General features: G+C 33.6%; 2 protein-coding genes and 1 long non-coding RNA gene across 3 annotated transcripts in view; all 3 read left to right on the top strand.

Annotated features, from left to right (window-relative positions):
* The first annotated feature begins 287 nt into the window (after positions 1-287).
* On the top strand, positions 288-2,950 carry LOC100368854 (polyisoprenoid diphosphate/phosphate phosphohydrolase PLPP6-like). Its single transcript, XM_002740862.4, has 2 exons — positions 288-631; positions 2,577-2,950. Exons 1-2 carry the CDS (start codon positions 382-384, stop codon positions 2,945-2,947), a joined length of 621 nt encoding a protein of 206 aa, XP_002740908.2. The 5' UTR covers positions 288-381; the 3' UTR covers positions 2,948-2,950.
* A 1,661-nt stretch (positions 2,951-4,611) lies between these two features.
* Positions 4,612-10,750, top strand: LOC146742815 (uncharacterized). The gene is made up of 2 exons (XR_014929396.1): positions 4,612-5,271; positions 8,324-10,750. It is a non-coding gene; the product is annotated as an uncharacterized LOC146742815 (long non-coding RNA).
* Positions 10,751-13,834: 3,084 nt separating this feature from the next.
* LOC146742816 (opioid-binding protein/cell adhesion molecule homolog) overlaps positions 13,835-16,393 on the top strand; it is a 108,920-nt gene continuing 106,361 nt past the window's right edge. The window contains exon 1 of the mRNA XM_085499071.1: positions 13,835-13,996. Coding sequence (XP_085355197.1) covers positions 13,951-13,996 — 46 coding nt within the window. The 5' untranslated portion in view covers positions 13,835-13,950. The remainder of the gene's footprint in view (positions 13,997-16,393) is intronic.

The following is a 16,393-nucleotide window of genomic DNA, read 5'->3' on the forward strand; positions in this document are numbered from 1 at the left end:
GAGATATGATGAAATAATTTCATCCTAGAAACCAGTACAAAAGGCGTATTTTGATTCTCGGTTTGTTTCTCGCAAACTTATCTGGCAACCTCACTTTTCTTTTTTTCCTTTTCGATATCCGATCAAAACCTTTTTACACCTTTCATCATTTAACGTAAATGTAAAATAATAAGCAATCTTAGATTTCAGAAAAATGTGTTTCTAAGGTATATAATATGAAGCCCAACGATATGATAACAAAGATCAAGAACGCTTTCCCCGTGACGTCATTGTAGGGACGTGTTTTGCATTGTGGGTAAATCGTCCATTGCTCGCGTATTGTGTACCGAGTATACGTTCGTGTGAAACTGATACGAAATACATCGATCTTAAACTGTGAACATGGAGTTGAGAAGGAGAGGCGATTCAGAGCAGCAAGACGCTTTAGCGATTCTTCGATGGGACAAAGAACTCACAGAATCTTTCAGCGTTTGTGCGACGACAGATTCCAAATTCGGTCAGCTAAGACCGCTCATGAAATTACTTGAAATCAGTGGCCATGGTGTACCCTGGATAGCCTCGCTTATTGTCCTACTTTATGTTACAAGAAATAATTCAAACGAGTGTGAATTTATTATAAATTTATTGGCAGGTGAGTCAGCCAGTCAATGATTGAATCAAACCTGAAACTCTTGCGTGCAGCGCCCTCACTTCGACCTTTGTTGTGTGCCTTACCACAGAGTCGTGTAACGTTTCTAAGTCAGTATTACTGAAGTGCAGTATTACACATGCAGCGAGTACCGTGGGTACGAGAAGGAAAGACAACTAATTTCATGAAATCAACACGAGTGTGGCTACAAACACTAATTCAAAAAGGACCAGCCCACTAGCGCCGTGAACAGGAATATTTTACTCATCCAATTTAATAAATACATGTATCACCTTTAGAATTAGCCTCCAAGAATCAGGGAAAACTGCATTTTTGACCATAAAATCACATCAGAATAACGTGCTTGGTACTCGCTGTAAGGGTTTGCAGATGTTACGTTGCCCTATTAATACTGACTTGGAAACGTTACAAGACCCTGTAGGCCTGATATTCTATTCATGTTGTACATTACTGAAGTCGTGAATGTGGACATCTATGAGTGCAATGACTTGGTCATGATACAGGGAATTATCATTGATTGAAATAATTTAAATTATAGAGTTGATACAATTTGGTAGTGTAATGCAAGCATATATCATTAAATTTAATCATCCAGACTTCGAAATGCCAAAGACTCGTCTCTGTTCGATTAGTAGGCTGTTTCAGTTTTATAATTTGCATTATTTTGAGCAAGGATATGACCCAGTATCTGAACACATGAATAGATTATCAAACTTTTGTGGTTGTGTAGTACTGCAGTTGAAAACAAAAGTATTATTGAATTGTTGCTCAGGAGAAGCAGTTTGTAAGAGACGTGTTGTTTCTGATCCTATTAATGGAATATGGTTTATATAGTGAAATGGGCATTATGTACGATCAACACTTTGCAACAAGTCTACAGACATTAACTGTGGAATCCTATGTGTAAAATGCTCATCTGCACACCAATAATTAAACCCAAAAAATAAAATGCGAGGTATGCTCAAATATGAATGTGTCAATTCATATTTCCTAGACAAGTTAACAAAAAATATGAAAAACTGTACCCTACTGGATGGACCCTTTCCAACCAGACCTGACCAAATGAATGAAATGAATTACATGCACTTCTAATACAAATACAATATTGCATATAACTCCATGGTGAATTTAAACTGCTTTTTGTTTAGCAATTTAGGGTATGCCACTTTTGTCTTATTTGCATCAGATTATATTTGTACTGAAGTACTAAAACACTCTTGTTATAAATTTAACAGGTCATAGTTTACTTTTAGGCAATTTTGTTTTATTATAGTTCAAAATGGTTCAGTTTCCTTTTTATATTGGATTAAAAATTGAGAACTCATTAATGTCAATGAATCCATCTGAAATGTTAAATTGTTTAGATTTACATATAAACATGTTTTTGTATTTTCAAAACGCTTTTCCAATAGAGAAAAAAAATACTGTAAATTTTGCAAGAAGCATTTTTATAAATCTGTGAAAGTAAAGAAATTTTGTAGCAGGGAAAGTTTTATGATACAAAGCCATAAATTATCAAATTCCTTGCCATGGAAATTAATGTGTGCATTGCATCATAGATAAGTTCAATACACTGTTTTCAGTAGGACAAATACTGAGTGAATTAGTTACTTTTCACTTTGTATTTGCAGTCCTTTATTTTTTGTATGTGAATATTTTGGTAATAGACCTTATAAATAGACATGAACATTAATTTGATACACAATTTCAATTCCTCAAGCGTCCACCTACAGCAGGCACAAAATAATTGCATACACCAAAATCCCTCTCATTGTAGGCAGTTACGGAAGGACTTTGCAACATACCGTAATATTACCATGTTTATGCCACATTAACTAAGGTTTTATGAAAGGAACATCCCACATATTGCATGTTTTTAGGGTCTGTGGTTTCATCAAAATCTTGTACTTTTTTTCACCTTATACAGGTCAAATATTGGATCTAGTCATTACAGCTACAGTAAAAGTTGCAATAAAGAGACAACGTCCACATGGCAACAAGAAGGATATGTTCGCTACAGTCTCCATCGACGCCTACTCATTCCCATCAGGGCATAGTTCAAGGGTTGTCATGGTGATGTGTCTGTTTCTTTTTGAATTCACATTTACATTTAAATGGATGTATTTTGTTGTTATACTATGGTCTTCTAGCGTTTGTATATCTCGAATTCTTCTAGGCAGACACCATGTACTTGACGTTGTTGGTGGGGTCGTACTTGGGATGCTTGAGTACAAACTTATACGTATATTTTGGATTTCAAATAAACAGTCACAGAATGTAATAGATTATTTATTCTGATTACATCATAGGTGTGTTTACTTTGCATACAAGGAAATTCATTATCAAAAATAAAACATTTGTATTTGCACACTTCCCACCCTCTCACTTCTATAATAAAGATCTGAATTTTTTTCACCTTGTGGCCAGAACTAGATTACAGTACAGTCCAAGTGTAAACATTATTATATAATGCTAAACCTCCAGCTTCTGTCTAGCAACCCTTCCCCTCACTATTCTACCTAATGTCGCATTGTATTTCTGTCTAGCAACCCTTCCCCTCACTATTCTACCTAATGTCGCATTGTATTTCTGTCTAGCAACCCTTCCCCTCACTATTCTACCTAATGTCGCATTGTATTTCTGTCTAGCAACCCTTCCCCTCACTATTCTACCTAATGTCACATTGTATTTCTGTCTAGCAACCCTTCCCCTCACTATTCTACCTAATGTCACATTGTATTTCTGTCTAGCAACCCTTCCCCTCACTATTCTACCTAATGTCACATTGTATTTCTGTCTAGCAACCCTTCCCCTCACTATTCTACCTAATGTCACATTGTATTTCTGTCTAGCAACCCTTCCCCTCACTATTCTACCTAATGTCACATTGTATTTCTGTCTAGCAACCCTTCCCCTCACTATTCTACCTAATGTCACATTGTATTTCTGTCTAGCAACCCTTCCCCTCACTACTCTACCTAATGTCGCATTGTATCCATATACTGTAAAACCATTTATTTTCACTGGCATTTAATTTCACTATTTTCAGCAATTTCACTGAGTTAGATTGTTGTTCTACATGTTTATGTGGATTTAATTTAGCAAATTTAACTTATCAGTGAAAATAGCGAATTTAATTGATCAGTGAAAATAGCAAATTTAATTGATCAGTGAAAATAGCAAATTTAATTGATCAGTGAAAATAGCAAATTTAATTGATCAGTGAAAATAGCAAATTTAATTTATCAGTTCAAATAGCAAATTTAATTGATCAGTGAAAATAGCAAATTTAATTGATCAGTGAAAATAGCAAATTTAATTGATCAGTGAAAATAGCAAATTTAATTGATCAGTGAAAATAGTAAATTTAATTGATCAGTGAAAATAACGAATTTAATTTATCAGTGAAAATAATGAATTTAATTGATCAGTGAAAATAGCAAATTTAATTGATCAGTGAAAATAGCAAATTTAATTGATCAGTGAAAATAGCAAATTTTATTGATCAGTGAAAATAACGAATTTAATTGATCAGTGAAAATAACGAATTTAATTGATCAGTGAAAATAACGAATTTAATTGATCAGTGAAAATAGCAAATTTAATTGATCAGTGAAAATAGCAAATTTAAAACCCAGTGAATAATGCATTCACAGTGTCATTCTTATAACAAATGATGATGTTGACATTATTGCAGTATATTATGGGATGCAACATATTAATTATTATAATTGAAAACCCATTCACATTGGAAACTGACTAAATTAAATGTTTCACAAAGATTTATATCAGTCATAATATGACCTTTCATCCCAAGTTACCCAGCAAAATGTTGAGATATGAAGAAGTAATCTCACCATACAAACTGGTGCAATATTACAAAATGTTAAAGTTTTCCATCACATTTCAGACTGTTTCTCAAAAAACTGTCAAGTGATCCCATTTTATTTAATATTAACAGCGTCCGGATTACTTTCGGAATTTCCGTCGCGTTTCGGAAAGTTTTAATTTTCAAAACTTTTGAATATTTATTTGTGCTTTTAGGTTAGTGAGAAGGTTATAATAATTCTTCATTTCAATTTAACACTGTTTTTACACCCCTCAGACCCCTTTAAAAAGTCACTTCTGGCCATTATAATGGCCACTATTTTCTTAATGGCCAGAGTATTGACCAGAATTTTTTAAGTGGCCAAAATATTTACCGGTGTTTTTAAAATGGTGGTTTTAATGACCCATGTTTTTTATACTGGTAAGAATAATTACAATTGCTTTTTAAATGATGGAGCTGATGAACATTTTTTTTTTATGGGCAGTAATATGGTCATTTTATTACATACATAAAATGACCAGTATTTTTGTTCATGTCTCTAAATATAATGGCCCAGAAAACAGCCTGCTACCTCGTGTGAGCTCAATATACAAGTGGGAATTTATTTTTTCAAGTTTCACTGGCGCTTCCAAGTACACTTAAATGAAATTTCGCGAATAATGCCTCGATCCCCAGTGAAATTTCGTAGTAACGCTGATGCCAGTGACTGCTGGAGGACTGCATAACCTGCGGAGTATTTAGATCATGGTGTTGAATCATAGGACGATTGCAGTACTGCAACTGGCACATCAAGGTATGAATTTGTAATTATTTTACCATTTTACAATGACTTCAATACAATATTAGATACTTTTGTTGTTGTTTATGTAGCAGGATAGTCTTTTGGGGCTTTCGTTTTTGTTCAGTCATGGCACACTGTGTAAGTAAATGCTTCATTATTATTCATAATTGTCAAACAACAAGCTCAAGTAAGTGTTAATGAGGATTAGCTCCTATGTTTGTTAATACAAGAAAAGTATAAACAAAGGTTATTTCCAACTCCTGAAATCTGCAAAAAAACATCAACGTAAATTTGTTTCCATTCATGGCAATGTTTTCAAATTATTTTAATAAAATAATTTAACTGACTGCAAAATGTTTGTTTTTTTAAATTTTCGAAAACTATGTATATTGTTTTGTTTTTTTCTCTTCAGACAATACCAGCAATAGTGTACTGTACACTGGGAAATCTAATTTAGTAATCATGTATTAACTATACATGTATATATTATGCCCATAACATCAAATACCATACAGAATCCCTTTTTCCTGTAAACTAGTATAGATGATATATGCCTACAGTGTGCAACAGTTCATTTTTTCTTTGCGCACAAAAGAAAAAAGTAAAACTCATACTCAAAATAACTTTTAATTTAGCATGGATTTAAACTAAATTTCAATTGAATCTAATATTCTTTGCTCATCTTTGAGCCCAATTTGATTTGAATGAGTTGTAGAGATTAATGTATTAGCTTAGATTGTTTTTTTTTGTTTTTTTATTATCTATTTACTGTTTTGTAACCTTTTATTCCTTTTTAAACTTTTGTAACCATTGCCAATCCCTTCGGGGAATGTGTAAGTGTTAATAAAAAAAAAACTTATTCGTAGCATTCACATAGAGCTCTTTAGCAAAGGCTAAGAGGTCCAATACGTTACCCTGTGCTAAAAAAATGTGCATGAATACAGGCTAAGAAATACTAGGTACAGAGTAAATCTGGTCAGTCCAAAGCCTTAGCACAGGCAAAACAAAACATGCATGAACGCTAAGCTCGGCTAAAAAAACCATTGTATTTAATGTTCATTAAGGAGATTTACTACTATATTCATAACTTTTTATTTTGGTGTGCCATTTCCTGCTTGACAATCAACGCTAACACATATAGAGAGATTGACTCAAGAAAAAATGTACCGATGATGAGATACTGTGCTACTTCCTGTTATTCTGCAATTTGCACTTTCTGAATTTGCTTTGGTATTGTTTTATAACTGTAGAACTAACCTTCCTAGTTCCTCTAACTGAGCAATCATAGTTAAAATTTCTGAAGATTCTGCCTATTCTTAATAAGTTTGGGCGTTCCTTACCCCGTGCTAACCATCGTTTCCTTCTGTGCATGAACTCAAACATATGAGATTAGCTTAAATCTTAGCCCATACTTTGTGTAGCATGAACACTACTATTGAAGATACAGGGGCAAATGGGCGAGACTTAAACAAAATATAATGAAGGTGTAATATGCAGTCAGTAAATGTCCTGGGCGTTTCTAGGTCAGCCAAATTGATCATGGGTACTCTGGCTCAACTTGGACAAAAAAATATTTAGTCTATCTATACATGTATAACATTACTTAAATCATAGACCTTAGAGAACAGGGACATGCTACTGTGGCTACCCCTTTCATGTAACCTTAGTTATAATCCTCTACCCAAATTAACACCTTAGAGAAACTGATAATAAATCTATGTCAACACCACTGTTACATCTTTTTCTATTTCATAAGCCAAACATGGCTGCCAAGGTGTAGCTACACAAAATGAGACAATTTTGTGGTTGGAATATAATCAGAAAAATTAAATTTGATCAAAACTTGAATAGTCAAGTCCATTCTATTGATGCGAGTGAAACTAAAAATTAACAATTTTTATTCCACTATGAAATCAGGAAAGGGAAACAAAAATGGTAAGTTTTCTCTGCAAGGAAACAAAACTGCCTAAAAGTAAACAATGACCTGTCAAAATTTGTGTCATTATAACAAGTGGATTTTTCATCATATTTAGAACAGATATAGCATAGTGCACTTGTTATACACTGACTAATGGGAATACTAGTAAAAACTGTTTCAGATGTATAAATCTTCTTGGTATTAATGAGATTATACAGGAGGTTATAACCCACATTGCACATAGGAAACTGGATTTCTTTTGTCTCAGACAGAAGTTGCATGACCCTGTTTTCTAAGGTCATGCTTAAATCATAACCATCTGAATACCATTATTTCACTTTTCAAACTAAACTGTTTTTATATTTTTAATATCATTTTTTTGATTTTGAAAAAAAATATAGAAACAATATTACACTTAACATAATTACTCTATTAGCAGCACATGCGCTTAGGTAAATTACAGGGATCTTCAATGGTCGAAATATGTAATATTTTCATAATTTAGTATCCACAAATGTAATTTTAGAGCAAATATGGTATTGTATTGGATCATAATTATAATACAATTATTTATTTTGTGAAAGTACCTGGGGATCGATGAAGTTGTACATGCATGGTGGCATTCCCATTGTGGAGGGACTCTATAATTTTGTATGTACACAACTTCCTATTTTGAAAGACAAAATCATGCAGCTGCATTGTTACATAACATTCTTTTGTCTCTTGTAGGAAGTTAAATCCCCCTATTGTTCTCAGAAATTAGGTTCCCAAGTACAGCAATGTACTGTCCACAGAGGGACTGTGTACTGTCCAAGTCTCTCAAGAGATGAACTGTGTGTATATATGGCACAACCCCTTAATATATTCGATTAGGAAACAATTTGATGTTATTCTGTTTTATTTGATATTTATATTTTTTCAATCAGAATGTACCGGGTATCATCTTTTTGGAAGTATATCTGAGTTGCATAGGGGAAAAATTGACATATCACAAGATGTCATTTTATCCACATTGTTATTTGTGAGGACAGAAATATGCCAGAATACACAGACACCACAAATTTTTGTTTCCAAAATTGATTACAAAGTGTATTAATTAAAAACTGGTCATTGTAAGCTAATTGCAATCTGAATTATTTTTTGCAGATAATGACAATTTAAAAAAAGGAAATACTATATAAATGGAACGTAAGAAGTTGAAGAACCAGAATTTATGGACGTTAAGGGGAAAAAAAGTTTAACCAGTATTGATGGATGCAATGGTTTAGCATTTGCATGTTTATCAGTTTTACATTTGCACACAGATTTTGAAAGTTCCAAGTGTGTAGAGTTACTGTACATTCCTTTTTTTATGTTTTCCCTCAAATAAAAGTGACAAAAGTGACATAATCTTTCAACTGGTATTTCATGATTTTCAGCTATCTTATATAGTTCTTCTTGCTGACCCTTTTGTACACACCCACACTCACTCCACAATCTTTCATCTTCTTAATAATAATTAACAGGAAAATATTATTGAAAAAATCCTGAAGAGATCAAAAACATGGACAAATTTGACACGCCTACATCATTGAGAAAAAATATTTTACACTAGAAAAAGAATAGCACAAAAACAAAGAGGAGAAAAAACATTTTGCACAGCCCCTTTCTTAAGCTAATCGCCTCTCAAGAAAACTTGATGAATATCTGGAGGAGTATGACATTGCAAACCTAAAATATTATTATCCACTAAAACAGTCTGTATGGCTGTGCACTACATCATGATTTTTCAAAAACAAAACAAAACTTGGCTGAATTTCCTTTATCGCTAGTCACCAATAATAAAGAAAACCTTAAAGGCACTTCCAACTAAACTTTAGTTTGATTCAAACCTTAAAGGAACTTCCAACTAAACTTCAGTTCGATTCAAACCTTCCTAATTGTATTTGGTATGTAACTCAAATTACTTATTTGACAGGAATTGTAATAATATAAGAGACATGCTTTAATGATGTAACAAGTAGTCTGGTAAGTTACTACTTGCATTGCACAGTATCATCAACATATTAACCTTTTATTAAAAAGTCAGAATTATTGTGAATTCAAAATGAAGACTGCTATAAAAATTGGAAGTAATTAACCAGAAATATTTTTGTATTATATTTTTTTTCAAATACCAATATAAATAAAAAGGTAACTAAAAATATAATATTCATATTTATTACGTGTATTTATTTTATTATGATTTTATTTTAACCTGTTTTAAACAGTTAACAGCATAGACGTATTATATCTGCTGCCATTTAATTGATAGTTATTTATTGCTATTTAAATGATTGTTCAGATCAAAGGCTCTACCAAAATAATTATAGATAACACCCTAGGACAGATTATATACGCATTCACAATAACCCCTCGATCGATCCCAGGGTGTTACCTACATTCATTAGTAGTAGCTCAGCAAAGTCAATATAAGAATTTTCTTATTCCAGTAGCATCCAGAACCACACCTGTTTCACAACATCGCTGCGTAAAAAAACTCCCTTCTCAACTGAAACTTTCAGGCCAGCTGCTTTGAAGGTTGGCAGCAGGGAATTATGGCTAGTAACACCATGGCTTGACATTAAAATACCACAAAAACATAAATCCCTTGAATATAAAAAATATCAGTACGATATTCAATATACAATAGGTAACAACTTTGTTTATGTACAGACCAATCCACAGTATTCTACTAGACTATTATCAGTTTTCTGGCCCAATTTGTCTGATGAAATACCTCAAATATGCCTTATGCATTACTATCCAGGTCTGCAAGTCTAACAGGCTGTCCTCGTACATTTTTACATAGACGTTTTATACCTGTTGTAAGACTAAACTTTTTCCTTGTGTTTTTTGGCTCTTGATGCTCAAAAACTGACATATAAACAACAAAACATCTTATTTTGTTAAACAATACCATGGACGTACTAGTACGTCCATGAAAATACTGTAGAATACTTTATTTTCGCTTGGAATTTATTTTCGCTATTTTCGCTGAAGGGATGATTCCGTGAAAATAAAATCCAACGAATATACTTTTTTTCCTATATTTCACATTAAACTCATCAAAAATCAGTGAAAATAAATTTTATACAAAACGCCCAAAAAGCCTTTTCAGCGAAAATTAATTCCAGCGAAAATAAAGTATTCCACAGTACTAAGCAAAAAAATTGAATCAGTCTATTGAAGAATCAATTTAGTCATCAGTTATTGTCGCAATATCCATTATTTCGACTAAAGACGATTTTGCTTACCTGTCATTTTAAACTTAGTGCCTGGCACACATTTTTTCTATTCATTTACTCCAAATTTGAGAGCGAAATAATTTGCCTCATAAAGGCTAACACATTATTACAAACCCTCTTGATATGAAAACACATGTATCGTATATTGTTGAATTTATGAACTATTTTTGTGATGTTGATTTATATTTTTTTGTCATCTCCCCATGTTCTACATTTTTGACTGATATTTGATGGTTTGAGGTGTTTATGTTGTTAAATTTGAACATTTAAATAAATTTAAATTTTATTACAGTTTATTGGTCATGAACCATGCGGGTCATTACTATTTGAACACTGGACACAACTCCTAAACTTACTTGAATACACACATTAGTTGCGTTCACGCACAGCTCCTTAGCACGGGCTAAGAGGTCAAATTCCTTAGCCCGTGCTAAGAAAACGTGCGTGAACGCTTAGCACGGGCTAAGGAATGCTAAGTACGGGTTAAATCTGATCTGAATTTAAGACGTGGTCTAGACCTTAGCACGGGCTAACGAAGTATGTGCGAACGCTTAGCCCAGGGCTAAGCGCCCTCTGCGGCGACCTTTGGGTGTGAAAATTGTCCCATGTTCGTATAACGACACTATTCCACCAGTCATTACTCCGCGCTCACTTCCACACTAATCGGGTCACTGTAGTAGAGCGTACAGCAGCTCCAATCGTAGACAAAATAAATTTGGTTCGCTGTCTACGACATGCATTAATAAAACGCTGTATTCTGTTACGCCCGTTGTATACTGTTTATGTGCATCAAAATAAGTGGTCCGTCTTCTCTCTGCGTTCCTGTGCACGTCGCTTCAAAATTAAAACGAAACATGCCAGCAGCAGAAATAGAACCTTGTGCGTGTCATCCATTTTTCGTTCGTAAATAGCGGTTTACCAAAGGTCACCGACTAATGGCAGCCCTTAGCCTGTGCTAACGACTGGCCCTCCCTGTGCGTGGACGCAATTGGGTCTAGCCGAAATGCAAATATGCTAGATAAGCCTAAATCAGCTTAAATCTTAGCCCGTACTTCGTGTAACGTGAACACAACTATTGTCATGTTCCTGGGATTTGGCTGATGTGGGAAACTGTTTTTGTTTATTTTTCCTGTCGGGCAGGAGGGAAGCGTCACACTGTATGTTTATGTTCATACTTACTTATGCTCTATTTATGTTTGATCTTAATTATTGCAATCCTATTAATTGATATAATTAATCCCTGACACCTGGTCAGCACAATGTGTTGTTTTGGCGGCACCTTTTATGTGCGCTATATATTGTGTAACCATTTCTTTCAACCATCAATCGAACGTCTCTCCGTGATATCGTCTTTCCCGACCTATGTATTTCCCCTACCACATTTTTGGTGCTGAGAACCAGCTGCATTGCTGAACCTACCAACGACCTCCAGAATGAAAGAGCATAATGTAGTACTAAGTATATAATCGATATTGTCCAGTACTGTATAAGTTATACATCCTTGTTTGTGTCACATATAATACTTCCTTTTTATCAGAACAGTTCATTCATCTCCGATAACCTGTTTCAAAACACTATAATCCGCATGTCTTACAATCCTTTCCTAGATTGTGAATTTCTCGATAAAGAAAGAGGGGAGCTGTTTCAAGAAATAGGAATTAAAAATAAACTAAATAAAACACAATTTCATTAAAATAATGACGTGCTTCATACCCCTAGCAAAGTTTCTAAATAAGGCAAAACAGAAATCAGGTATATGATAGCTATCACCTCTACATTGGGAGAATCATGTAACTATCATTAATTTGTTTTTCCTATTAAACTTTTAACATCTTTTATTTTTAATTTTATCTTATAGTTTAGCTACTGTATTTTTTTTTCTTATGATTTGTATTTTATTTACCACACTGCGCCTTCTGATGGCATAGTAGTGTAATAAAGTTATTATTATTATATACTTGTTTATGCTGCCAGGTGTGGAAGATAATACTAATATGAATGAAGTATGTCAATTTAATAAATGGATAAATTATTGTTATTCAAATACTATGAATGTGGGAAGGTGAAATCTAGTCAATATTTTCGTAACTCCATGTTTGTAACTTTGTATCCATAACTCGAACAATTTACCATCTCGTCAAAGTTGTCACACACTGCACTAATTCGTAAAAATGACATCTTGTCCGTCACAGAATCTTTTGGCTTGTATACCACTGCTTTACGGCACAGACAAAGCATAATCTCACGAAACCATGACTTTTTGGATATTGTGGTATAACACTATGATAAAGACTTTCTGTTTTCGATACTGTGAAATTTTTTCGTTTTATGGGAGAAAAAAGCTGACTTTGACAAGATAAATCAGAAAATTATATTATAAAGAATAACTCATAGGAAATTACAAATTATATACATTGTCAACAACGATGTATGGACAAAAAATGTTGGGGGGCGTCGCCTTTTCAAAATCAAGGTGAAAACACTTTGTGACAGCAAAATTTTCCCCTCTGAATGCAGGAAATAGCATTTCAGATGGTCTAGGTTTCAAAATTTTGAAGGGAGGGATGTCTCCTGACCCCTTACAAAGGTCTGGTGTGCAGATTTCGTCCCATGCAAAATTTCTTGCGGAAAGCAAAAAGAATCTCGTGTTGCATATCAAATTCTCCTGTGAAGTAAACGCTATTTTACTTGTAGTCTGTATTACATATTTCGTTTGTTTGACATGACCGTTTTGTATGTAGTACAAAATTAAGAATCAGTGCGCACGTTTTACAGATAGAAACAGGAAGACACAGCAACATAGATATATCCAACAGAAAATGTCCCATTTGTAAAACTAATGAAGTAGAGGATGAAATACACTTTCTTCTAAATTGCAAATTATACATAAATGAAAGAAACGATATATTCAAAGAATTAAAAATACAGCCTAAAAACAATACCAATAGACAGAAATTAGAAACTCTTCTAAATAACAAAGATGAAAAACTGATTCTCAAAATATCAAAATACATTCACAAATGCTTTCTTATGAGAAAAGAAAATCTACAGAGATTGCCAGCTGCCCTGAAAATATAATGCATTCTTACATTTATATGTAAACTATTTATTTACTACTTTGTCAAAGACTTTTTTTTAACAGTTATTTTTTATCTTTTCCCGTTATACTTTTATTTATTGTTGTTGTATTTTTTGTATTTTAAATATATATTTTCTGTATCTTTTTAATTTTTATTGTATGTTAGTCCAGATCTCAATGGAGATAGATTGACAATAAAGTTATTACTTGCATGTATATGAGAAAAGTAATGTCGCCCCCTAGAGGTAGTTCTCATGCGTTCCAACTTCTTCGTAAAACCGTTTAAGTACGTCGAGACTTTGCGAGACTTTATAGATAAATCCCGCTGTGAGAAAGTGTGTGTTCCCAAGATTAGAAAGTAACGGCTGTCGCTAGTCCATCGTATAACACTGTCTATCAACGCCAGAAAACAATAAGTAGACATCAAGATGGCATTTCTTATTTCATTTCTGCTAGTACAAGGAGTAATGTTAGGTAAGTTTTGTTTGTGATTTCAAATGGTTTGTTGTGTGGTATGGACAGACGACGCTGCGCGGAGAGAGAAGTTTAACTCTTTGACTCCATCATGACGAACGTTTCGTATGGATACTCTGGTCTCGAGTTCCAAGTTAAATGTGGACGTCTCTTTCTTATTTTAATAGGCGTTATATGTACAGTTGTTATTGAACGAAGTATTTTTTTCCCGTCAAATTGTAAGTTACTTCGGTGGTATATTGTTGTTTCCGGTGGGCGTGTGTTCACCGGTAGCCACTGTTGTCTTAAATGATAAGCCTTCAAAGATTGGAAGTCGACACTGCTCTGTGTCGGTTTCCCTTTTTTTCATCAGGCGATCGTTTCGCTCGAAAACTTGGTCTCAGTTACATGACATTAAAACACAACGCTCATCGCACTGTTATAAACAAAATTTAATCTTAACAGATTCGTAGAATTTAAATTATAAGTTGTGATACTCTCTTTAGCAACGGAGTATTTGTTTTACTTTTTTAATTGATGACAATGTCTGTGAAATCTTAATTGCCACACCCTGGTTCGTGTAAACTGAAAGAAATGTAAGAAACATGTGCCAACTCAAGCTGTCTGTGTTGGCGTAGGGAGGCCAACGTTGGGGAATGCAAATCTTCTATCACTGAGTATTCGTATTGTTTATCTAACTTGAGAAGATAAATCCTAACAAAATGAATAAACCAAAACAATGGTATCAGGCTACTTTAGTGAAATGCAGCTGTGTTTTCGCCCAGCTCTTTAATCAAGGCCCCCTCCCTGTCAAGAAAAATAAACCATTTCACTACTAGTACTACCACCACCAACACCATGGTTGGTACTGTCTTTCGACAACTTCTATATCTTCTATATTTTGTATGTAATAAGCATATGTGGATATATGTGTCTGGGTTTCACTTTTGTTTGAGAAAGGTTCAACCAAACGATGCATTTCATACATTCAGAGCAGTCTCATTTCATTTTGACTATTTGTTTTAGACAAGGGTATTGTGTTTCCGATATTGAGAATCAGATAAACTCATTGATTATTGTCTGAATTTTTCTCAAAATAAAATTATTAGTTTTTGTTTTCCTCCTGTCTGTATAAACCTTTATCATTTCACCCTATTTCTCACATCAATTTTTACTAATTCCCAAAATAGTCTTGTTGCAATTCTAATAATAAAAGATATGGTGATCAAAAGTAAAATCTTGAAAAACTATTTATAAAAAATACCAAAATTGAATATCATTGGTTTCAGGGTTCAATATCATTATTGAATTTAGAAACAAATATAACAATCTTACAAGATTTGACACTAAAATACAGTAAAGGACATAAAACTTTGGTCATTACAAATGTTTTGTAAATTAAAATGGATGTAAGAATTCAAAATTGACCAATCTGATAATGGTATTGTGACATGATCATTAGTTCTAGGTAATAAGATATTTCAAAATTATCCAATCAGCAAACGTCTCATTTTGAATATATGGGAGTTGCATTGGCTATGTCATGTGTTCACATTATGGGCGTAGCTCTTGAGCTAATCACTTGAATATTTGAATGAAAGCTGTTGATCAGCTTTTACAATTTTTTATAAATACATTTAAAAGTTTTGTGCAATTCACTATACATTAATACAGTAGTAATGTAGTAATGTTGTCGCAAGATTGAGTTGATGGTCGGAATATTAGTAGTGGGACCAACTAATTGTAGGCTGAGCATTCCCATGAGTCAAATGGTATATTCCATGCAGTTCCTATTACTACATTGTAATGATGTTGTTACTAGTTGTACACATCAGAATACTTTTGAAATCATGGGGGGTGGGGCGAAGAATGTGACCATTGTAATTTTTTTTCACCGTGTCTTGTCTGTAAATTTTTCCAACATATTTTTGAACAACTCGCTTGCATATTTTTGAACAAATCTTTGAGCCGCCCTCCCCCCTGATTTCAAATAATCCACCCAGAAGGCTATTCTGTCTGATATCCTAATTAAAATTGCATTGACTGGAAGTACTCAGTTGAGGAACTGTCTGTCTAAACCATTTGCAATGTGGGTGTGTTAAGCGAGTCAACAGACTCACACAGGGTGTGGTTACTAGACAGTTAACAAATTGCTAGCATGCTGATTATTCTTCATTTTGCTGACACATCTCTCCATGATATCTTGACAGTTTGTTCACAGCCAGTACTATATTCTAAATCTTAATTTTATCCACACATCAATCAACTCTCAGTTACAATCAGTATAGTGATATAAATATGCTACCTCGTAATAACCATCTCAGCTTTTTCAAACTATAAATCTTGGCTATTATTAAAAGATTTATAAAACTTGATTGAAACAAGGCTACTGGAAAGATTCCTTCTGAATTGGCTTTG

This window comes from Saccoglossus kowalevskii, chromosome 5, assembly GCF_978046115.1.
Source record: "Saccoglossus kowalevskii chromosome 5, keSacKowa6.1, whole genome shotgun sequence".
Taxonomy (NCBI): Eukaryota; Metazoa; Hemichordata; class Enteropneusta; family Harrimaniidae; genus Saccoglossus; species Saccoglossus kowalevskii.